At 49.2% G+C, this 23,191-nt stretch overlaps 1 protein-coding gene across 5 annotated transcripts; it reads left to right on the top strand.

Moving 5' to 3' along the window:
- The first annotated feature begins 2,814 nt into the window (after positions 1-2,814).
- On the top strand, positions 2,815-23,142 carry DGKA (diacylglycerol kinase alpha). 5 transcript variants are annotated; one of them, XM_087442247.1, is made up of 25 exons: positions 2,815-3,007; positions 3,120-3,253; positions 8,693-8,840; positions 9,267-9,340; positions 9,667-9,799; positions 10,048-10,122; positions 10,583-10,632; positions 10,996-11,070; positions 11,254-11,373; positions 11,487-11,601; positions 12,422-12,510; positions 12,629-12,748; positions 12,944-13,042; positions 13,223-13,306; positions 13,544-13,617; positions 13,778-13,852; positions 14,267-14,352; positions 14,444-14,533; positions 20,777-20,937; positions 21,190-21,254; positions 21,496-21,586; positions 21,870-22,068; positions 22,179-22,299; positions 22,492-22,552; positions 22,812-23,142. In XM_087442247.1, the coding sequence occupies exons 3-25, from the start codon at positions 8,777-8,779 to the stop codon at positions 22,893-22,895; spliced, it is 2,205 nt and encodes a 734-aa protein (XP_087298373.1). In that variant the 5' UTR covers positions 2,815-3,007; positions 3,120-3,253; positions 8,693-8,776; the 3' UTR covers positions 22,896-23,142. The 5 variants fall into 5 exon arrangements, with proteins under 5 accessions (XP_087298373.1, XP_087298372.1, XP_014642077.1 ...); XM_087442246.1 differs by having other exon boundaries at positions 3,091-3,253; XM_014786591.2 differs by lacking the exon at positions 2,815-3,007 and having other exon boundaries at positions 3,084-3,253.
- Positions 23,143-23,191: the final 49 nt, after the last annotated feature.

Below are 23,191 nucleotides of genomic sequence, written 5' to 3'. Positions count from 1 at the left end.
GGTCCCGCCCCCCTCCCCACCGGAAGTGGAGTCCTGATCGTAGCAGGCCACCATTTTAGTCTTAAAGGGACAGTACACCATTTTCATGTACAGAAGTGAAGGAGGAAGAAGGGAGGAGAAGCCGAAGACTTTAATAAAATAAAAGCCATGGACTCTTTTACTGCCACTGATACCATTATTGAGCGCCTGCTGCGTGTAAAGCAGTCCTTTGGGCGCCGAGAGAAGTTCCGAGGCACAGACCCTCTCTCTCCTCACAGGCACTCTTCGTCCGTCCAGGACCTGCGAAGGAAAAGGGGGCAAGGCCCACCTGCACCCGGACAGGAGGGCTGATAAATGAGGAAGAATATTCAGGCCCTGGCCTGCACCCAGGTCCCAGAGTGGCTAGGGGACGTGAGGAGGGGCGTTCCCCCGAGGGGAACGCACTGGGGCGCACCGATGTGGTTGGGGGCGAGTGGAAGACCCCAACTAACCCTCTCTTAGAAGGTGGGGAGGTCGAAATCGCCTGCCGAGTGCCCTCGACCACCAGCTCAACCCTCCGAACAGGGACCCGCGAGAGGGGACTGCAAGGAGGAGGGCGCTGCCGGCCGGTCACCTGTCCCCGCAGCTTCAGGGTTGCCGGCGGCTTCCACGGCCCGGGAGGCGGCCGGCCGGTTTGGGCGGGCAGCCCTGGCCTGGCCCTGCCCCTGGGGCGGCCCCGGCGATTCGGGCGGCGACGTGACGACGGCCTAAGTTTTCTCTGGCCTTCGACCCCGGGAGCCTCCTCGGGCTGGGTCCCGGGGTCAGAGGGTAGGGTGAGGGCTTCTGGGCGGACCTCATTAGTATTCTAATTGACCTCGTCCAAGTCTCTGGGCGCTGGGGCTCTAAAACGGGGCAACTCGCCAGTAATCCAGGCCCGTTCGGTCACTCCCTTTGCAGTCCTGCCCTGCCCCGAGCCTCCCTATTCTTGAGAAGAACCCAAATGAGAATTCTCCCTCCCCTGCTTTTTTCAGCAGCTGTTGTTCCCTCAGGGCTAAGTCCTGCTAAACTCGTTTCCCCTACAGCCTGGGAGGGGCCGGCTGCAGGTTTCTCTTCTCAGGTGTCCGCTCTGCCCTCCCCCATCCCCACCCCCGTGTTGCTTTTTCCTTATCAACCCTTTTACCTTCCTCCAAATCCCCGGCTTTGGCTTAGGTTAATGTCCAACAGTACCGCTGGAACCAGGGAGGAGGGAGGAGGCGAAGCTTAGTGACACCTCCAACACTAGGCTGCATGCCTCACTTAAAAAACAAAAAACTGAGAGCAATGGCTGCCTAGGAACTTCCCAAAGCTTTGAAATGAAGCTTCAAAAATTTTCTCGGGTCGTAGCTTGCCTTCCTTCCCATGCTCCATCTTCCTGAGTTCCACCAGAGGCCCAACTCAGAAGGTCTCAAAAAAAAAGACTCATTTAAAAACTGGTTTGCATTCAATACACTTATTGCAAGTGTTCTAACACTGCCATCCTTAACCCCCGCTCTTTCACCAATTGTGCTTCAGCCCTGCTGGGTCTAACATCTTGTCCTTAGCCTTGTTACTAATGATTAGAGGTGAGAGTGTGAGATGAAGCCTGTGAAAACTAGAGGGATGCCTTGGTCTTGACTGTACTACCTGAGGAGTACTAGTACTAGTGCGCTGCTCAATGGACCTTTCTGCACGAGGGAATCCTAAAGTGGGCCCTGTTGACTACCCAATGCTAGGCACCCACCCCACTGTGCCCCCAGACATCCTGCCTCAGCTCTGGGGTTGACAGGAAGTGAAACTCAAGTGTCTGCCTAGCAGACCTGCCTAAGACCCAGCCCTGGGCCCCGGATGTGGCCCCCCACCCTGAGGAGGAAGAGGAGAAAGAAGAGGTTGGGGAGAACAAGACTGTTGTTTTTTCCTTTCCCTTTGTTCATTGTGGTTTCTTTCTTTCTGACTTTTATGATGTGGTTGATTAAAGAAATGAGCACCTGGAACTGTAGGCATTAGACGCCTCCTCCTTAGATGTTTCTTGGCCTTTCTTTCCCCCACCCCCACCAATAACTGACTTGGGGTATGATGGGGACAGATCCTAAAGAAGACACAAAGAAGCCTAGAGCATGACTGATTCCATCTTGTTCCTTATTACAGAGATTGCCTCATGCCCCACTTTGAAGTCTCAAAAAATGACTTAAAAGGAGTGTCTTTAACTTCATGTAGGGACATATCTGAGGATGATGAAGTGACAAACAGAGGTCATACATAGGGTAGTATCACTGTGAGTATTATTTGCAAGGAAAGCTGAGTGCCTTAAGGATTAATATCATTCCAGGATTTCTAGATGAGGGATTCAGGGGCAGAAAACTGATTGGAAGAGGGGCTAGGGGACTTAAATTCTTACCTATATTGTATGTTTGTTTAGGATGGCTTAGAGTGGAGAGGCTTTGCACACACACACACACCAAGCCACTCTGGTGCAGCCCTAAGCTGGGCTGTGTGTTTGGCAGTGCTGCGGAACTAAGTACAGGACCTGGTGCATAATAGGCCTTCAAAAGTGTTTATGATTCCTTATGACTAAGGAGGTCATATAGGAAGGGGGGATGAAGGATGGAGAGTGGCAAGGCCCTTGTTTTTTTAAGATTGGAGCAGAGAGACAGACCCTCTCCAACCCCTGCCTCAGATCTCCAGTTCAGATGCAACAACAGTACTGCCAAACTCTATTACTCAGCAGCTGTATTTCTGACAAAAATGGAGGTGTCTCTTCTGACAAGTCTGTCTTGAAACAATCAAGAACTGCTTAGATCCCTCTGTTTCCACTAGGGGGCCTCATGTATTCACTCCTTCTCCCCAACCCCTGCCAAAAGTATGTATATATTATGTGTGTGTATGTATGTGTGTACGTAGACACACAACATACAACGCAGACATACACCCTTCCAGTCAGAGCTCTCCCTGCCCCCTCTCTTCCACCACCAGGTGTAAGAGGGAAGTTTCCAGGAACTCAAGCTTTTGTCACTGTGCCCTACTTCAATAAAAGGTAGGAGGGGGTGAGACCGGGGATTGGGGTGGGGCCAGGGAGCAGGATGCCTGGGTCCCCAGTTCCTACCAGTAAGTCCCTAGGCCTCTGTCTCTCTCTCTTGCTCTACTAGCCTCGCCACCATTCATGCTGCCCCAAGAGCCTTTAACAACTCCAGAAGAGATTCCAGACAGGAGAAGCTGAAAGGATTTCCTTTCACCCCTACTTTTTTCCGGGGCCTTCTACACCACCTGCCAAGGCCAGCAGGTAAAGTGGGAGGGTTAGGGTGTGGAGAAAGGGTGGCCACGGACCAGAGTGCTCTTTGCACCTAAACTTCCACCGCAGAATTCAGGGAAGGATCTGAGTCTTGAGAGAAGGAGGTGTCCTTAGACTGGGGAAAACAAGTCTGAGACAACCGGGGCTTGGGTTTTTGGGAGATGAGGAACCTGAAGGCAAAGGTGGCCAGATTCTCTCAAGTCGCATCAAGCAGTGTGAAGCCCATGGAGGGAGGGAGGTATATGGGTCTCAGGATGTGGAGTCTGGAACTCTGGTCTTGTTGCTGTGGGATCTCCCAAGTATGCATTAAGTCAGTGGTGGATGGAAAGGAGTTGGGAAGGGAAATCCCCGATGGCAGCACCTAGGAGAAGGTGAGATGCTGGCTGGGTGGGCGTCAGCCAAGCTGTCCCATCAGCAGCCCCACCCCCTATGTTGGTCTCCCAGGGTTGAGACGAGGGGAGAGGCTGTGAGTGATTAGAAAGAAAGGAAGATGGAGAGAAACAGACCTGTCCCAGGGCGGGAAGAAGATGAGAAGCGCAGGATGTGGAGAAAGTGGCACAGACCAGAGCCCTGAAGATATTCGGGGGCAAGGGGAATCAGGTTGGGTGAACTGGAGACAGGGCCTGTCCGACTGGAGTTCCCGAAGATGGGGGCGCCGGGCGAGGGCGCGGGCGGGCGGGCCGGGTCGGGGGCGGGCAGCTGTGTCGTCAGGAGCGGGGCGGCTCCGGCGGCCGCCTCTGCCTGGCCCGTCCCCTCCAGCCCAGCAAGGGCTCCAGCTCCCGCGCCGGCACCTCAGCTCCGACCGCGCGCCCTCCGCAGGCAAGGTAGGGACCCCGCGAGCCCCCCGCCTCCCGCCCTCCCACCCGGAGCAGGCGGGGCTGGGGGCGCGGGCGGGGACGCCCCAGGGGCTGGGGTAGGGCTGCTGGGTGGAGAAGGAGGAAGCGTGACAGCTGGAGCGGGTAGCCAGAAGAGTTTGCGCCAGGACGCGAGGGGCAGCGGAGGGCTGGGCCAGCACCCCGCAGACAGTGATTCCCCGGACCTTCCCCTGCATCCCTCCCGCTCACTCGGAGGGATGGTGCGGCTCGGCTGCTTGGGACCAGAGTCAGGGGAAGGTCTGTTGTGGAACCTCTACGGACAGTTCCACACCCGTCTGCACGGGTGGAGAGGGGTTCTTGTTTGGCCTCCTGGTCCCCAACTTCCCACCTCTATCCTTTCCACACCTGTCATCGGGAAGTTTCTGAAACTACCTGGGTCTAAATCCCACTTTTCACTTTTAAATGGGGGAAAGGAGCTTTACTGAGTAAGAAATGCAAATGTTATTGGGCATCTCCTCAGCCTCAGAAGGTATGAGCCCACATCCCCCAACCATGCCAACACTGTAACTTCCTCCTGTACTACACAATGACACCCCCCCCCGCGCGCGCGTGTGCACACACACACACACACACACACACACACCACTCCCTTAATCAGGCAACACTACCATCTGTGATGTTTGTGGAAGCTGAATGAAATTTGAGGCTTTAAGCCAAATGATGCCCTCTTAGGGGCTAGTAGCAGGGATGGGCAGGAAAGAATAGACCGTCCCTCAGTCCTGTAAAAGAGGAGGAGGATGCAGGCCCTGGTGTGGTTAAGGGATTCAGAAGTCCAGGTAAGCAGGCCTAGGTCCTCAAAGGGGAGTGCCTGCCTTTTGGGGTTCCTTGCTGAGTCAGCCGGAATGTTCGGGGGCATAGCTGATTCTTGAGTAATTGTAAACTTACAAGACTTGGAATGTGAGCAATGAATGTTGGCGTGAAAAAGGAAACCTTAAATGTTAGCACTAAGCTTTGGAAATCATATTTATCTCTTGGTTACCAGCAATTTTAGTGTTTAATGTTTAAAATAAGATCTAGAAAACCAGAGGCACTGGTTAAATGTTAGTGGAACGGACTAAGGACAAGATGTCTAGAGTCTGGGTGTGACCCTGAGAGACTCATTCTCTCTCTGGGCCTCAGTTTCCTCCTCTGTAAAATATGGCAGTTGGTGCCTCCCAGCTCTGAGGATGTTCTAGGAGTGTCTGCCTCCAAGTCAACTTCTTACTTTCTTACCCCAAGTTGGTAGAGGTGGACAGGGAAATCAGAAGAGGGAAGGGAAGGGTGAGTCACAAATAGCTGGCGAGAGGGCCCCAGACCCCACCCTCCACTGCCCTGGCATTCGCCTGGACTAGCCCAGGTTATAGCCTCCGGGTTGGGATGGAGCTGGAGGACAAAACTGGAGTTGTTCCAGGTCTTTAATGCCCCAGGATCTGGTGGTTTGCTGCCTTCCAGCAGCAGGAGCAGCCAAACTTTTGGTGAGAAAAGTCAGGAGGAAACTGAAAAGATCCCAGGAGCCAGGAGTGTCCTTGGTCCCAGGTCCCAGCCCAGGGGTGTCTTTGGACCCTGACAGTCTAGTTTCTAGCCACCTTCTCACCCTCCCAGAGGCAAATTACACGACCCTGATACTTCATATCTGTGCCTGAGATATGACAGAGGAGGGAAGATGTACAACTAGGCTTCATTGGTACTGGAAGTTCCTAGAATTTATGCCTTGCTGGGTCAAAGACATCATTTTTCCTAATCTCCAGATGTGTTTCTCTAGGTACCACCCTTGTACTATAAATAATGATAATAATAGCTAATGTTTATTGAGTTCTTCCTCTGTGCCATGCAGTTTGCTAAGTATATGTCACATATTATCTTATTTAGTCCCCGCATTGTTACTGATTTCTCTAGGTACCCATTTTACCAATAAGGAAACAGGTTCAGGGAGATGAAATAACTCCCCAAGAGTTAGGATTCTAATCCACGACTATCTAATGCAAAAGTCCTTCTCCTAACCTCTACGATAATCTACATCTAAGACCTGGGGGACTAGGAAGGGTCACTGTGAAAAGAAAGATGAGAGGGAAGCATCATGTCCTCTCTCCTGTTTGCCATCCCTTGTTTGCTCTCTCCCTGTCACTTTCTCTCTCAGATTCCATTTCCTAGAGCCTTGGAGCCATCTAAGAATCCCCAGGGGTAATGAGAGAGGCTAATTAAGCCATACAGGCCCCATTAACCATAAAACTATTTTGTATTCATTAGATCTGTTGGCAGTAGAAGTTGGATTATAGTCATAGAAAAGGGCCAGATGGGTGCAGTGTTTTCTCCAGAATATCAGTGTCCCAGAATCCCCTTCTAAGTGTTCCCAGAGAGCCCCCAGAACAGGAATGGTACGCTACACAGAGGTGAGCGGCACAGCTGTCCCAAGGGCAGAGGCTACAGAGGCTACACTATCAGAAAGGAAGTTCTTTTAGGCATTGATTGCCTCCTTGAGCCTGACCCAAGGAGCCCTAAATAAGGTGGGGGGGGGGGGGTAGAAGGTCAGAGCCTTGGATGGAGTACCACAATAAGTGCTTTCTAGCATCATTTATGCATTTAACAAATATTTATTTAGCACCTACTATATGTGTTCCAAATTGTCTCATATTCCCCTGTCAGGATGGACACTCTGGTATTTCATTTAACTGTATTTGGATTAATATTCCCAAAATATGACTCCCTAACTTTACACAACTATTTGTACAACCAACATGGAGCACCTACAACATGCTGGGCACTGTTTCAGGTATTGGGGATACAGTGGTGAACGAGACCAACAATTCCCCCCCTTGGGGACCTTACATTTTGGTAGAAGAGGACAAACAGAACACACAAGCAAATGAGTTAGGAAGATAATTTCCACTTGTGATAAGTTCAGTGAAGGAAACAAAGGAGAGTGCTGTGCAAAGGAGGGAGCTACTTAGGATGGAATGGTCAGGGAAGGTCTCTTGGAGACCTTGGATCTCTTGGATTTCAGCTTGGGCGAGAAGTCAGCTCTGCCAAGAGTGGGGAAGGGTGTTCCAGGCAGACAGAACAGTAAGTCTCATGGCCCTAAGCAGGGAAGAACTTGGCGTGCTTGAGGAACAGAAAGGAAGGCAGTGGACTAGAAGGCAGTGTGTGAAGGACCAAGTGGAATGAGAGGAGGACAGAGAGACAGGCAGGGGCCCCACATGGGGTTCTCGGGTTAGAGCTTTGGCCTCCTCCACTTATCACCTGCCTTAGGAAGTCCCAACCTCTTTGAGCTCCAGTTTCTTCATCTGTAGAATGGCTATACCAATAATTTCCTGTCTCATTGGATTAGATTTTAATTGTTAATACAATAATAACTACCATTTCTTGTAGGCCTTCTATAGGCATATAGAAGTACAATGCTAGGCATTGTACTAGGTACTTTTCATACATTATTTGACTTACTCCTCACAACTGAAAGATGGGTATCATTCCCCCCATTTTACAGATATAATTTGCCCAAGTCACATAGTGGTATCAGAGCTAAGAATGGAACTCAGACATGACTAACCCTAGCTCTGTTAGACTCAAAACAGTGCTGTACTATACTAATGAAAGATATTGTTACTGCTGTTATTGAATCCTCAAGGCAAGTTGCCCTTTGCAACTTGGCCCCTGGGCCAGAGGTCAGCATGATCCACCTGATGGCTCCTCTTTGGTCCCTGGGTCCCAGAGCCGAAAGCTGGAGCTCCCTAAACACTACTAACCTAGTAGGGTGGAAGGAAGACACCCCCCCCTCCCCCCAGGCCTCATCCAAGACTCCCGCACTCAGCTCAACCCTCCTGGAACTGGGAAGCTAAGCAGATGCTCAGAGCCTTCTTCCCCTATCTCTTCCCTATCCCGCGCGCCTGGGTCCCCGCCCGTCCCCAGGGAGCTCCTCGGGACGCAGGCGAGGCGGGGCCGAGGCTGAGGACTCGGCCAGAGCTGGTTCTGTGTCGCGCGTCAGAAGCGCTAGAGGTCGTTGCGGGGCGTGGGTGGCTCAGGGAGTGGGTGGCTGAGCGGTGCTGGGGACCGAGGCTGGAGGCGGAGCAAGATGGGGTCGTGGCCCGGGAGGCGTGCCGCCAACGCAGTGAGAACCACGGGGTGGGCCGGGACTGCGGGATCCGAGATGCGAGAGACTGCAAGCTCGGGAGAGACTGCAGAGATTGGGGGTGGCGGGAGAAGAGGTAGAAACAGGCGAGGGACGCGTTCACAGAGACCCATATAGACTGGGAAAGAGGGGGCTGGGGGCGAGGAGGTGAGGGTGGTCAGAGATGAATCGAGACAGCTTGGGGGAGAAATCAGAGAGCTGGAGAAAGATCCAGAAACAGAGAAGAGAAAGTCAAAGATGAGTCAGAGAAACAGACAGAGGACAGACTCTGTCAGGGAGAGAGAGAGGCATACACAGGAGAGAGGAATGCAGGGAAAGGAAGAGGCTTCAGGAGGGACTCAGATGAGGAAAGAAAGAAATCATAGTGCCAGTAGAGGATGGACAGGGCAGACAGAAGCAAAGAGACCAGACAGCTGGCTCTTCCCACCACATGCTCTTGTCATCTTCCTCCAGAACTGCCCTTGTAAGTGGAGGTCCAGGCACCGGAAGTACTACTACCAAGCCACCTTTGTGGCCATCCTTAAGGAAAAAAGAAAGATGGCCAAGGAGAGGGGCCTAATAAGCCCCAATGATTTTGCCCAGCTGCAGAAATACATGGAATGTGAGTCTTCCTCCCAGTCCTTCAGTTCTGGAGACCTTACGCTAGAGAATCCCTCCTCCTCCTCATTCCCCCCAGCTCCCCCAGTTTCCCCAGTGGCCTTGAGCAAGACAGCTCCTGAAATTTGCCTATAACTGGGAAAAGGAGGAGAGGGAGATAGGGAGATGCCTGGGTTCTCAATTCTCTACCCACACGTCTCTGAACCTTGACTGCCTGCTCCAAGTCTCAGAGGAGAGAAGTTAGGAGGGGTACCACTTTGGAGGATCTGAAATGTTTTCTCTCTGTATTTCTCAATTTCTTCTTGAAATTTTTTCTTTCTTCATCTCACTTGACGCTTTTTTCCTGTTGGATGTCTGGGTGGGACTCTGACAGAAGGCAGGGAGAGCCGGACCAGACTAATGCTCTTCTTTCACTCTCTTCACATGCTAGACTCCACCCAAAAGGTCAGTGATGTCCTAAAGCTCTTCGAGGATGGTGAAATGGCTGAATATGTCCAAGGAGATGTGAGTGGCAGCTGGGAAATCCTCTCCTTGACCAACTCCTCCCATCTTTGTTTTTGCTACTCTGTTGGGATCCCCAGCTGCCAGGGATTATTCTGGGCCCTTGCTATCCTCCATCTAGATACCCCAGCATCCATTGTTACCACAGCTATTGCTTTAGGGCAAAGCAAGATATTCCTTTAACTGAGGACTCAACCCAAGAAATCGTACTCCTGCCTTGGATGCTTCTCAGCTCGGCACTTATTGTCTCTGTCCCCAGCATTCCCAATTCTTCACTCCCCAACTCCCATCCTGCAGACTCCCCAGGCTAATGCATGCTCTCGTCATAGGCCATTGGGTACGAGGGATTCCAGCAATTCCTGAAAATCTATCTAGAAGCAGATAATGTTCCCAGTCACCTAAGCCTGGCACTGTTTCAGTCCTTCCAGACTGACTACTACTTAGAAGAGACCGTGAAAAAAGGTATGGTCAAGTAGGTGGGACTGGGCTGGGCCTCCGGAAGAAAAGTCAAATTAACGCGGGTTTGGGGGGCGAGAGTTGAATTGAGTCACATGTTAGGAGCAGGGCTAGGGGAGAGAGGTGGAGAGTGGCCAGGCTGGGCTAGGAGCTGGAGGGAGGAAAATTAAAGAGAAGAGCTGGAACGAAGGAAAAGAGAAGAGCCAGAGTGGAGGGAGGCCCACCCTCAAATCTGTTGCCCTTTTTGTAACCAGATCTGGTATGTCTCAGTGATGTCTCCTGCTACTTTTCCCTTCTGGAGGGTGGCCGGCCAGAAGACAAGCTAGAATGTGAGTTGCCACTCTTGACTGGGAGAGGGGAGGAAAGGTGAAGGGAGAGAGAGGCTTTCCCAGCCTTCCTTCCCTCATTTTTTCAGGATTCCTAAAGGCTGACAGGGCCAGACAAAGGTGGGGCCAGAGAATGGGCCCATTTCCTCTGTTCCCTAAACTCCTATACCTAATGCCTTCCATATAGTCACCTCAGTTCCCATGTCTTGTGCATTTCCTGGGGGTGGCCTGGGGTGTTGTTGGGATGTGGGAGGTGTGTACTGTCTCCCCTGTCAGGCTCACTGAGGGTGGAATCCAAGCCTGTTTCCCCACCCTTTTTGTCTCCTTTCTCTGTCCCAGCCCCAAGCTCTGGGCTCTTCATCCAAATGGTCTCTCTCTATCTCTTTGTTTCCCCTGTATTCTGTTATGAATTCTTTGGGTATCTCTCACAAACTGATCCTGGCCCCCCTAAAACACCCCACAGTCACCTTCAAGCTGTACGACACGGACAGAAATGGGATCCTGGACAGCTCAGTGAGTTGGGGGACCTGTATGCTGGGCAAGGGAGTCTGTGTCCATTTGTCTGTGCCCTCCTGTCCCAACTCTCCAGGATCTTAAAAAGCAGAGGAAGCTAGAGGGAGAAATTGAGTCCTCTAGGACTAAATTTGGGAGTAGGTTCTAAGTTCTTGACCCGTAAAAGAGGAGGCTGGAGACATGCATTGGGGGCTGCCTTGCAAACATATGAACACACATAGACACTTGTTTACTTGGCAGAGGCACCTGAGAATGAGAGGTGGGTCTGGGGGTGGAACCCAGGAACCCTGAGTTCTAGAGAAGAGTTTGGATGGTGGTAGTGAGGTGGGATACGGCTGTGGCTCTTGCCCTCTTGGCCCCCAGGAAGTGGACAAAATCATCATACAGATGATGCGAGTGGCTGAATACCTGGATTGGGATGTGTCTGAGCTGAGGCCGGTAAGGCAGTTTTTCTTCATGTCCCTTCTCCCTGGTGAATCATGTGTCTCCCTTACACCATCTCTGATAGGCAGCGTGGTTCCCTTGGCTAGGATGGCTGGGCTGGGTGTCCTAGGGGGCAGTGGAGAGGTGTCAGATCTGAGGAGCAACTCATGCCACAAGTCTCCCCCATTCTCTGCTCAGATTCTTCAGGAGATGATGAAAGAGATTGACTATGATGGCAGCGGCTCTGTCTCCCTAGCTGAGTGGCTCCGGGCTGGGGCCACCACTGTGCCACTGCTAGTGCTGCTGGGTCTGGAGATGGTGAGTAGAAAAGACTTGTGAGGATGGGTAAGACAGCTGCCATGGGTTGTGCTTGTCAGAGGTTGGCCCTCTAAGGGCATAGGCACTCCCTAGCGTCTGCTGTGCTCTCCCAGACCCTGAAGGACAATGGGCAGCACATGTGGAGACCCAAGAGGTTCCCCCGACCAGTCTACTGCAACCTGTGCGAGTCGAGCATTGGTCTTGGCAAACAGGGGCTGAGCTGTAACCGTGAGTGATGGGGCCTGGGAGTGTGGGAGCAGAGGGGCAGCCCAGCTATCTGAGGAAGCATGGCGCTCTGAACTTAGAGAGCCTTGGGTTTGAGTCCTGGGCTCTGCCACTGACTAGTTATATGACCTTGGGAAAGCCATGTAACTTCTTAGTTTCCTGTACTGAAAGTGAGGTAACAGGGAGCATTAAATAACTTGATGCGGGGCCTGGCCCTGTGGCACAAGCGGTTAAGTGCGCGCACTCTGCTTCAGTGGCCTGGGGTCCACAGGTTCGTACGTATCCCAGGCGCACACGGACGTACCGTTTGTCTAAGCTGTGCTGTGGCGGCGTCCCACATAAAGTGGAGCAAGACAGGCATGGATGTTAGCTCAGGACCAATCTTCCTCAGCAAAAAAAGAGGAGGATTGGCATTGGATGTTAGCTCAGAGCTGATGTTCCTCACGAAAAAAAATAAGTTGATGCAAGAAAAGCACTTCACACAGTGCATGTACATACTATTAAGTCTGCAATAAAAATGAGCTATTTTATTATTATTGTTGTTGTTATATCTGGTCCTCCTTTGCATCGTCCAGCTCAGTTCCTGGCACATGGATGGAGTGGGGGCGGGCATGTGGTAGCAATTGCTCTTTTAGGGGGAAGAGAGCAAGAGGCCCAGGTCTTGGAGGTAAGCCCCTGCCCCAGGCTGTAATTGTCTAACCCACCCCCACAGCAAGGGGTTAGATGTCTTGTTTCAGTTAGTGCTCCCGCCTCACCCCCAGGTAAGGAGGAAATAGGGGAAGGGGCTGCAGCTAAGGCTCTGATCTTCTCCCCTCTCACCCAGTCTGTAAGTACATCGTTCACGACCATTGTGCCATGAAGGCCCTGCCTTGTGAAGTCAGCACCTATGCCAAGTCTCGGAAGGACATTGGTGTGAGTGACCCCATGCCCCCCCATCACCACCCATGGCTCTTAGCCTGTTGCTGCCCTCAGCCCTTCCCCCAGTCCCTGCTCAGACCCTCTCAGACGTGGGATTGCCTTTCTACCCAAGGTCCAATCACATGTGTGGGTTCGAGGAGGCTGTGAGTCCGGGCGATGCGACCGCTGTCAGAAAAAGATCCGGATCTACCACAGCCTAGTCGGGCTGCATTGTGTGTGGTGCCACCTAGAGGTCAGTTTAGGAGCTGTCCCTCCAGCTTATGGCTTAGGTCCCCTCCTGAAGCCGCCCTCTCTCCCCTCACCTTCTTGGTCCCATCTCCCCTTCAGCCACAGCTGCCCCTGCTCCCAAGGGCTCTCTTTCCAGTCCCAGACCCCCAACTTGAGAGGAGACGGGGTTCCATCTCTCTGAGCCCTCCTTGTCTTTCAGATCCATGATGACTGCCTGCAAGCCGTGGGCCCTGAGTGTGACTGTGGGCTGCTCCGTGATCACATCCTGCCTCCATCTTCCATCTACCCCAGCGTCCTGGTGAGACCCTGGGGCAGCAGCTGGGAGGTGACAGGAGTGCTTCCTGGATTAAAAAACACACACACAATGTCACTTCATACAGAAAGCCTATACTTTTAGGATTCAAGTCAGACTCTCATCTGTTTAGGGATTCACACACACAATCCAGTTTTCCTTCCCTCTGCTTCCCTCCCTTCCTAGGCCTCTGGACAAGAGCGTAAAACTAGCAAAACAAGCCAGAAGACTGTGGATGATTTAAGTTTGAGCACCTTTGAGGCTCTGCGGGTACAGGGCTGAGAGGCTTGGGATTCATGGTGGGGGCTGGTTTTTCTTTGCTGGAGCCCTCATGGGAGGGAATGAAGTGGGAAACCTGGGGAATGGTGCCTGCTTTCAGAAGCCCCACCCTGGTAGGGGAGGGGAAAGCATCTTGGGGGAATGCCAGCCTTCTGCCCCTGTCTCCAGGGCCCATCTTAACTCTGACAAAATTCTGCTTCCCTGTCCTTGTTTTCTTTCCCAATGCAGATTGACCCTGTTTCTAACACCCACCCGCTTCTCGTCTTCGTCAACCCTAAGAGTGGCGGGAAGCAGGGGGAGAGGTGAGAAGAGATATACTGGGTCTTCTAAGATGGAGAGGGATGACTGATAGAGGCTGGGAATCTGTGTGTATGGAGGGGACATACCCTGAGGAGGACATCAAGAGGGTGGGGTGCAGAATATCTATCCGCTGCCATGAGCTTTCCTTTTTCCCTCACACAGGGTGCTTTGGAAATTCCAATATCTGCTAAACCCTCGACAGGTGTTCAACCTCCTAAAGGATGGTCCTGAGCCAGGGTGAGTATAGATTAGGGGCTGTATCACAGTGTTTGTGTGTGCCTGCCTGTCTTTGTACATTGGGAGAGAACAAGAAAGAGTGTATGTTGGGAGGGGAAGGCTAGGGGACCCCAAGAAACCAGAATTCAGAATGCTGCTTTTCCTGGGGTCACTGGGTACCCCATCTCTGAGTTCTCTGGCTCATCTTTCTCCTGCTCTCAAAGGATGGAGATGCCGGTTTCTCCTTAACCACTGAGGAGTGGATGTAACTTCCCCCAATGTACTTTCTCTCTGCCCTTAATTGAAACTCAAGCCTTTTAACAAAGGGAAAGGGGGTCATAAGGAATGAGAGACAAGAAGTAATCTGCCTGTCCAGGAGTTGGGTAGCCTTGATCCTGTTATCCTTCCTCACCTTCTCTCTCACCTTTGTCTCAGGCTCAGATTCTTCAGAGAGGTTCCTGATTGCCGGGTTTTGGTGTGTGGCGGAGATGGCACAGTAGGCTGGATTCTAGAGACCATTGGTCAGTGCAGGGAGAGGCTCCGGGCAGGGCACTGGGGCAGTGGCCTTCCAGAGCTAACTCCCTCCATCCATCTCCTCACCTGCCTCCCCAGACAAAGCCAACTTGCCTGTTGTGCCTCCTGTCGCTGTGTTGCCCCTGGGCACTGGAAATGATCTGGCTCGTTGCCTAAGATGGGGAGGAGGTAAGTGGTTAGAAATTGTTTTCCTGGGGAATGAGGGCAGTTGGGTAAGAAGGGAAAGGCACTTAGAGAAGGTATCAAGGCATAGAAAGAGAGTTGAGGAAGAAGAGAGGCACAGATGGTTGGGTACCAAAGTGGATTGCCCAAATGGAAGGGAGCTTTAGAAGAAGCAAGGACCATAATCTGAACCTAGAAGGGTCAAGGGTGACAATCCTCTTCCCTATAAACCTAAAAATATCCATCTGTTTCTCCCAACCAACTCTTAGGGCTCAGAGAAGCCAAGAATGTGGGGGTGGGGGGAGGACAATGTGGGAACAAGGAAGGTTGTATAAGAGCTAAGCCAGATACTGAGTGATGGAGCTAGCAGGGAACTTGGCCATGGTTCATTCATTCATTCAACCAGTTAATCAGTGGTCATTCATTCATTCATCATAATTTCTTCCCAAATCTATTGCAACAGTCTCCTAACTGCACTCCCATTTCTAGTCTCTTTCTCCCTTCAAAGAGAAAGAATTGGAGGGATGGTATTGGTAGATGAAGAGCTCAGTGTGGGGCAAGTTGAGTTTGAGGTATCTTGGAATTGAGGCTGTTGTGTTGAGAATCCAGCTCTGGGATCTTGCAGGAGGTTATGGAATCAGGGTTTGATAAGGAGAGTGAAAGACATTCTAGATGGAAGAAGTCGTGTTAGGCCAGAGGAGCCACCAAACAATGTGGAGGTGCACTAGTGTATGTCATTCATTGTGACTGGGACATAGGGTACAAGATGGGGAATGGAAAGAGAGAGGACTGAGTTGAGCAGGGTCCAGATGATGGAGGGTCATGAATGCTGTGCTGAGGAACTTTTAACTTTATCCTGCCAGAGATTGAAAGCTGACAGCCCACAGAAATGATTTGTCTTGTTTAGTATTGTTTGCCTTACAGTGTTTTAAATTTTTTTGAATTTGGTTATTTCTAAGAAGTGGGTCATGTATTCTTCAATTTACCACAGTCTCCTCGGTTCCTTGCTATTCACTCATTCACTTTACCTTTCTAGCCACTAAGGCATTTGAATGTGCAATCCTTGAACCGTGGGTAACTCTTGAACTCATGAAAGATTTAACTAAAAGAAAAGAGAGGTATATATATATAGATGCTAATATATATGGTATTTTACTCTATGTATATAATAAAAATTACTCTCTGTGTATATAAAATATTATTCCAGAAAGCAGAAATATCTCTGGGTGCATATTATAACTTAAATCTTGTATTTAAACACATGATCAATTTTTTTGGCCAGTTTTTAAATCCTCAACATCTGACTTCGTTTTCATTTATAGTATTAGACACTTTGAAATCATATATTTTGAGTCTTTACTGTGTGTTCTGCAAATGAGACTCTCATAGCAGTTTCTGATAATTCAACCTGAATCATGAAAATAATGATATAAATACAGCACTAATGAAAATTTGTGTTGATATTGAAAAAATCATAACATTTGAAGAAGGGGAGATGAAAAGAATACTGCTATGGGAACTCTGTGGAGGATGGGTTGGAGGAAGGAGACAGGATAGGAGAATACGTCTATTGCAATCGTCTAGACAAGAGATGATGAACACAACAGCAAAGGCAGCAGCAGTGGAGTTGATGAGGTAGAAGCCACAACACTTGGTAACTGATGGGTGTGGAGGAGGAGGTGAAGATGAATCTAGGACATTTTCTACATGGGGAGCGAGCAGATGAGGGTGCCATTTATTAAGATAGGGAATACAGGAGGAAGACCAGTTTAAGGAAGAAAGATAGATTCCGTTTTAGACATATTGAGTTGAGGTGTCAGTTGAGCACCCAGATGGAGATGTGTGATGGGTAGTTAGAAATAAATGTTAGGAATTTAGGAGAGAAGTCAGGGTCGAAGATATGTGTTTGAGAGTCATCTGCTCCTAGGAGGTAATTGACGTCCTGAGAGTAGATGAGTTACCCAGAGAAAGAGGTAAGAAGAGAAGGTGGACAAGGACAGCAAGATCCTGGTAAATACTCTATTTAAGGGTTGAGCAGAGGAAGATGAATTATTAAAGGAGTCTGTATTAGTGTCCTATTGCTGCTGTAACAAATCCCCACAAACAGTGGCTTAAAACAACACAAATTTATTATCTTACAGCTCTGGAGTTCATAAGTTCAAAATAGGTCCCACTGCACTAGAATCAAGGTGTTGGCGCTGCTCTGTTTTTTTCTAGGGGCTCTTGGGGAGAATCCCTTGCCTTGCCTTTGGTTTCTAGAGGCTGCCTGCATTCATTGGCTCATTGTCCCCCTTCCAACCAGCAATGTTATCACTCCAACCTCTGCTTCCATTGTCACATCTCTTTCCATGACTCTTCCCTTTTGCCTTCCTCTTTCACTTATAAGGGCCCCTTGTGATTACATCAGGCCCACCCAGATAATCCAAGATAATCTCCCCATTTTAAAGTCCTTAATTTAATCATACTTGCAAAGTCTCTTTTTCCAGGTAAGGCAACATATTCACAGATTCTAGAGATTAGGCTGTGGACATCTTTTTTTTTTTTTTTTTTTTTTTTATTTATTTATTTTCCCCCAAAGCACCAGTAGATAGTTGTATGTCGTAGTTGCACAGCCTTCTAGTTGCTGTATGTGGGACGCAGCCTCAGTAGTTGCACAGCCTTCTAGTTGCTGTATGTGGGACGCGGCCTCAGCATGGCCGGAGAAGCGGTGCGTCAGTGCACGCCCGGGATCCGAACCCGGGCCGCCAGCAGCGGAGCGCATGCACTTAACCGCTAAGCCATGGGGCCGGCCCAGGCTGTGGACATCTTTGAGAGGCCATTATTCTGCCTACCATAGAGACTAAGAAGGCACAGTCAGAGAGGGTCCTCTGTAATTTAGAGAGTGGTATTTTAGAGGCCAAGTGAGGAGTTGCATGAATTAAAGTGAGAACTAAAGATACACTCTTGGTTTTGGCAGGAATCATTGCCAATCTTTGCCAAAAGAGTTTCAGCAGGGAGGTATGGTGGAAGGCAAATTACAGTGGGTTGAACCATCAAATGGAATGTGAGGAAGTGGAGACTTACATTTTTAATCTTTTTTTTTCCTGATTACAAAAATAATACATGCTTGTGGTAAAAAGTAATTCAAACATTTCAGATATACATGCCAAGAAAGTGAAAGTTCCCTGTAATCTACTCCCTAAAGTTTGGGAGTCTATTCCTCCATGTTTTTCTTTCTAGACACATACTATTATGTATTTAAACAATGAGATCATTTTATTGATGTTTTTCTTCCTTTTTTAACTAAACAGTTCATCTTGGTTATCATTATATTTCAATACAGTCAGGTTTGCCTCACTCTTTTTATTACTGAATAACATTCCATTGAGTAAATATGTCATAATTTATTTAACCAGTCCTCGATCGAGAGATATTTGGGTAATGATCGGTTTTTTATCACAAACCGTGTTGCAGTGAACACCCTTGCACCTCTGTCTCTGCACACAGATGTGAGAGATTTCTAGAAGTGGAAGTGCTGGCTCAAAGAGTATGAATAATTACATTTACTAGTTATTGTATTTTTAAAAAGTTACACAAATAATATATCAGTACATTTTCACTATAAAAGATTTTAAAAAGTAAAATGTGTGAGACTTCCTACACAGGTCTCCTCTTCCCTACCCTCCACCAAATTCCACATACTTCCCCAGAGATAACCACTGTTTCCTATTGACACTCATTTTCCTGTTTTTACACGCACACACACACTTTTAGACAAACATAAATGAGATCATGCTACAGATTGTTCTGGGACTTCTTTTTTCATTGACTAATATGTCTTGGAGATATTTCTATGTTAGTACATATAGATTTCATTCTATATTCAATTGCTGCACATCATTTCATGGCGTAGATTTGCCGTAATTAACATAACCTTCCCCTCCTGATGGGCATTTAGATTGTTTCCAGTTTTTTCCTGTTTTAGGGAGTATGTCAGCAAACATCCTGTACAACCATCTCTGTGCACATGTGTTTTAGTCTCTGCAGGAGAAATTCCTAAAAGTGGAATTGCTGCATCAAAGGATATGTTTTGATAAAATTTTGATAAAAATTGCCAAATTGCCTTCCAAAAATGAAATACCAATTTATGCTCCAACTAACAGCAAATGAGAGTGCCAGTTTATTCATAATCTCATTAACACTTGGTTTTCTAAATCTTTTTATACTTTGTCAATCTGAGAGGCAACAAAAAGTTAACTAATTATTTTAATTTACAATTCTTTTAATTATTAGTAATATTGAGCATCTTTAATATGCATACTGGCCATTTGTATTTCTTCTTCTGTGATTGGCTTGTTTGTGTTATTTGCCCATTTTTCTATTGACTTTTTTTTATATAATTTTATTTATTTATTTACTTTTCCCCCAAAGCCCCAGTAGATAGTTGTATGTCATAGCTGCACATCCTTCTAGTTGCTGTATGTGGGACGCGGCCTCAGCATGGCCGGAGAAGCGGTGTGTCGGTGCACGCCTGGGATCCGAACCCGGGCCGCCAGCAGCGGAGCGCGCGCACGTAACCACTAAGCCATGGGGCCAGCCCTCTATTGACTTTTAAATATAGTGATTTGTAAGCATTTTTTGAATGTTGGAGAAGTTAGTCTGTTAAATGTGCTTCAGATATTTTTTCTTTGTCTTTTTTTTTTCCCGGGTGTGCATTAGTTTATTTAACCATACAGGAGTTTTTAATTTTAATATAATTGTATTTGTCAGTCTTCTCTTTTTGGCTTCTAGTTTTATATTATGCTTTACAAAGGACTTTTCCACTCAAAGATTATAAAAACATTCACTCCTGTTTTCTGTTAGTACAACTTCTGCTTCATTTTTTCACAAATTCTTTGACCCACCTTGAATTTATTTTGGAATAAGGAGTTACTTCTCATTCAGCACCATTCATTGAATAACCCATCTTTTCCCCATTTCTTTCTTTTTTTTTTTTTTCCCCCAAAGCCCCAGTAGATAGTTGTATGTCATAGCTGCACATCCTTCTAGTTGCTGTATGTGGGATGCGGCCTCAGCATGGCCGGGGAAGCGGTGCATCAGTGCGCGCCCGGGATCCGAACCCGGGCCGCCAGCAGCGGAGCGCATGCACTTAACCGCTAAGCCACGGGGCCGGCCCTCCCCATTTCTTTGAAATGTCATCATATACTAAATTCCCAGATATACTTGAGTCTATTTCTGGGCACTCTATTCTTTATTTATTTTTATTTTTTATTTTTTTGTGAGGAAGATTAGCCCTGAGCTAGCATCCATGCTAATCCTCCTCTTTTTGCTGAGGAAGACCGGCTCTGAGCTAACATCTATTGCCAATCCTCCTCCTTTTTGCCCCAAAGCCCCAGTAGATAGTTGTTTGTCATAGTTGCACATCCTTCTAGTTGCTGTATGTGGGATGGGGCCTCAGCATGGCCGGAGGAGCGGTGCGTCGGTGCGCGCCCGGGATCCGAACCCCAGTCGCCAGTAGTGGAGCGCGCGCACTTACCCGCTAAGCCACGGGGCCAGCCCCACTCTATTCTTTACTATTGAACTTTTTATTCTATTTGCTGTGCCAGTATCACACTATTTAGACACCATTGCTTTACATTGTATTCTATCCAATAGAATGGCGAGAGGAAGCATCAGAGAGAGAAAGAGATTACCCCCCACTTATCGCTCATCTTTTTTTTTTTTTTTTTTTTTTTTTTTTAAAGATTTTATTTATTTTATTTTTTCCCCCCAAAGCCCCAGTGGATAGTTGCATGTCGTAGCTGCACATCCTTCTAGTTGCTGTATGCGGGACTCGGCCTCAGGATGAACGGAGAAGTGGTGCCTCGATGCGCACCCGGGATCCGAACCCCGGGCCACCAGCATCGCAGCGCGCGCACTTAACCACCAAGCCACAGGGCCGGCCCCTCGCTCATCTTTTTTATTGTTTTGTATTTTCCTGGCTATTTTCTCTAATCTTCCAGAGGAACTTTGGTGTTATTGTTAGTTGTGCACGCACATTGGGAACATTCACCCTCCATGACAATGTGGAGAAAAGAGTCAGTAAGGGGCTGAACTTAAGATTGGTCCATGGGACTCATGACCGAGCACCTTGCCATTTCACTGGCTAGGCTGGGAGGGTCTGCAGAACCAGGGCAGAGGATCTCTGGGAATTTGTGGAGTTGGGAACTGAGAAGAGGTCCCTCAGGGATCCAGGGCTCAGTGCTAACTTGTCTTCTCCCCAATCCTTAGGGTATGAGGGACAGAATTTGGGGAAGATCCTCAAGGATTTAGAGATGAGTAAGGTGGTACATATGGATCGATGGTCTGTGGAAGTGATACCCCAACAAACTGAAGAAAAGAGTGACCCAGTCCCCTTTCAAATCATCAACAACTACTTCTCCATCGGTGTGGTCAGTGGAGTGGGGCCTGGGGGTAAGGGAGGAAGTAGGGGTTAAGCAGGCAGAGCCTGGAAGAGGGCAGAAAGGGAAGGTAGAGGTTAAGGGAGCTGTGACACAGGGAAATTGGGGGTGGGGTACAGTGGTATTAGTTGCAAGAAAAGAACCTGGGACATACTGCTCCCAAACTGGGGAGTTAAAGAGAGAAAGAGTTCTGTGCTGAGAGAGGAGGCAGGCCTCTGATCTTACATGCCCTGAACTCCCCAGGATGCCTCTATTGCTCACCGATTCCATGTCATGCGAGAGAAATATCCTGAGAAGTTCAACAGCAGGTGAGGGGCAAGGGGATGGGGGGTGGGCATATACAGTGGCAGGGACTAGGTTGTGGCTGACTTTGACTCAGAGCACTTAGATAGGCAGTGACACCTCTAGGAAGCCCCTCAACCAAAGCTACCCTGTTCCCCATGGGACTGGGGTCGGGAGGTTGATGTCCTTCCCTGTCACTTGGCCCACCTTGGCCAGCACTGTATAACTTGTCCCTCCCTACTGGGCCTTGTGTTGGGGCTGACACAGAATGAAGAACAAGCTATGGTACTTTGAATTCGCCACTTCTGAATCCATCTTCTCAACGTGCAAAAAGCTGGAGGAGTCTTTGACAGTTGAGGTGGGTGGGATGAGACCCAACCCTACATTCTTTTTAGCTCTTTATATCTTAGTTTCTCCTTCCACAGGTGCCCTCAGGAACTTCCCATATTCTTGGACTTATACTCTGACCTCCCAGCTCTCCAATCCTAATTTCCCAAGTTTTCAAGATACACCAGTCCTTATTTCCCTCCTTTCCTTACACACCTCCAAATCCTGGCCTTCCCAGTTTGTCATCTGATGGAGGGAGGGGTCAAATCTGTGATTACGCCATGAGGTGAGGATCTGTGCTCTCCTCCCCTCAGATCTGTGGGAAACCGCTGGATTTGAGCAACCTGTCCCTAGAAGGCATCGCAGTGCTGAACATCCCTAGCACGCATGGCGGCTCCAACCTCTGGGGGGATACCAAGAGACCTCACGGGGATATCCATGGGATCAACCAGGCCTTAGGCGCTGCAGCTAAAGTCATCACCGACCCTGATATCCTGAAAACCTGTGTACCAGGTGAGAGGCGCAGCTTTGGGAGCTGAGTGGGCAGGACAAAGGGAAAGGTGTGACTCTCTTTGGAGGCACCCTGCTTCTGCAAAACCTATCTCCCTGCTTCCCACCCCCAGACCTAAGTGACAAGCGGCTGGAAGTAGTAGGGCTGGAGGGTGCCATTGAGATGGGCCAGATCTATACAAAGCTCAAGAATGCTGGACATCGGCTGGCCAAGTGCTCTGAGATCACCTTCCAGTAAGGAGAACTCCAGCCACAGGCTCTGAGGGAAGGAGTGGGCTTAGGAGAGCAGAGAGTCATGGAAATGTTGGGGAGGGGCTGTACTAGGAGTTCTTCCTCAGTAACAAAGGGTCTCAAAGCCAGCCTGAGAAACCAAGTTTTGGTATTCAGTTGGTAAAGAAATCACCAATCTGCCTTGGCCTCCCACAGCACCACCAAAACCCTCCCCATGCAAATTGATGGAGAACCCTGGATGCAGACGCCCTGTACAGTGAGTATTGCCTATGCCTGCCATAAACTGAACCCTCAGGCTCCATGGGTTCCATAGCACAGCTTCTTTACCTCCTCCTGATGCCTGAACTTCCCCTGTGCACCATTTCTCCCAAATCTTGATTTCTCTGCCCCTGGCCTTCCAACTATGGCCTCTTTAGGACCCCAGCAACCCACCCCAGACCCCAAAGACTTTCCCCCAAATCTCTGCTGCTCCAGCCCCAAGGTCCTGCCTCTGAACATGCCACCTTCCCTTCCAGATCAAGATCACCCACAGGAACCAGATGCCCATGCTCATGGGCCCACCCCCCCGCTCCTCCAATTTCTTTGGCTTCTTGTGCTGAGGGGGACACCTCAGCCTCCAAGCCAGCCTTGAACCCACCTCCTCGTCTCTGGACTCTATTTCCTAGGCTCTGTACATTGCTGCCACATCCTCCTGCCAGCTCAGGGGGGTGTTCCTTCACCCTCACAGTATTTATTATCCTGCACCAACCTTCCACTATTCCCCATGCACACGCATACATACACACACACACCACAAACACATACATTGAAAGTGCCTCATCTGAATAAAATGACTTGTTTTTCCCACTGGGATATCTGTTAAGTAAGTGGTACACCTCCCTCCTTTATACTTCCA

This window comes from Ceratotherium simum, chromosome 17 (assembly GCF_057802395.1).
Source record: "Ceratotherium simum simum isolate JZ-2026a chromosome 17, ASM5780239v1, whole genome shotgun sequence".
NCBI classification, from domain to species: Eukaryota; Metazoa; Chordata; class Mammalia; order Perissodactyla; family Rhinocerotidae; genus Ceratotherium; species Ceratotherium simum.
Note: the sequence above shows the minus strand (reverse complement) of the source record. Positions and strands in the feature narration are given on the sequence as shown.

Coding starts and splice junctions, on each gene's coding strand:
- DGKA (XM_087442247.1), top strand. CDS start 8,777: ATGGCCAAGGAGAGGGGCCTAATAAGCCCCAATGATTTTGCCCAGCTG. Junction 13,307..13,543: donor GCACCTTTGAGGCTCTGCGG/GTACAGGGCTGA, acceptor TTCCCAATGCAG/ATTGACCCTGTTTCTAACAC. Junction 22,069..22,178: donor CCTGAAAACCTGTGTACCAG/GTGAGAGGCGCA, acceptor TCCCACCCCCAG/ACCTAAGTGACAAGCGGCTG.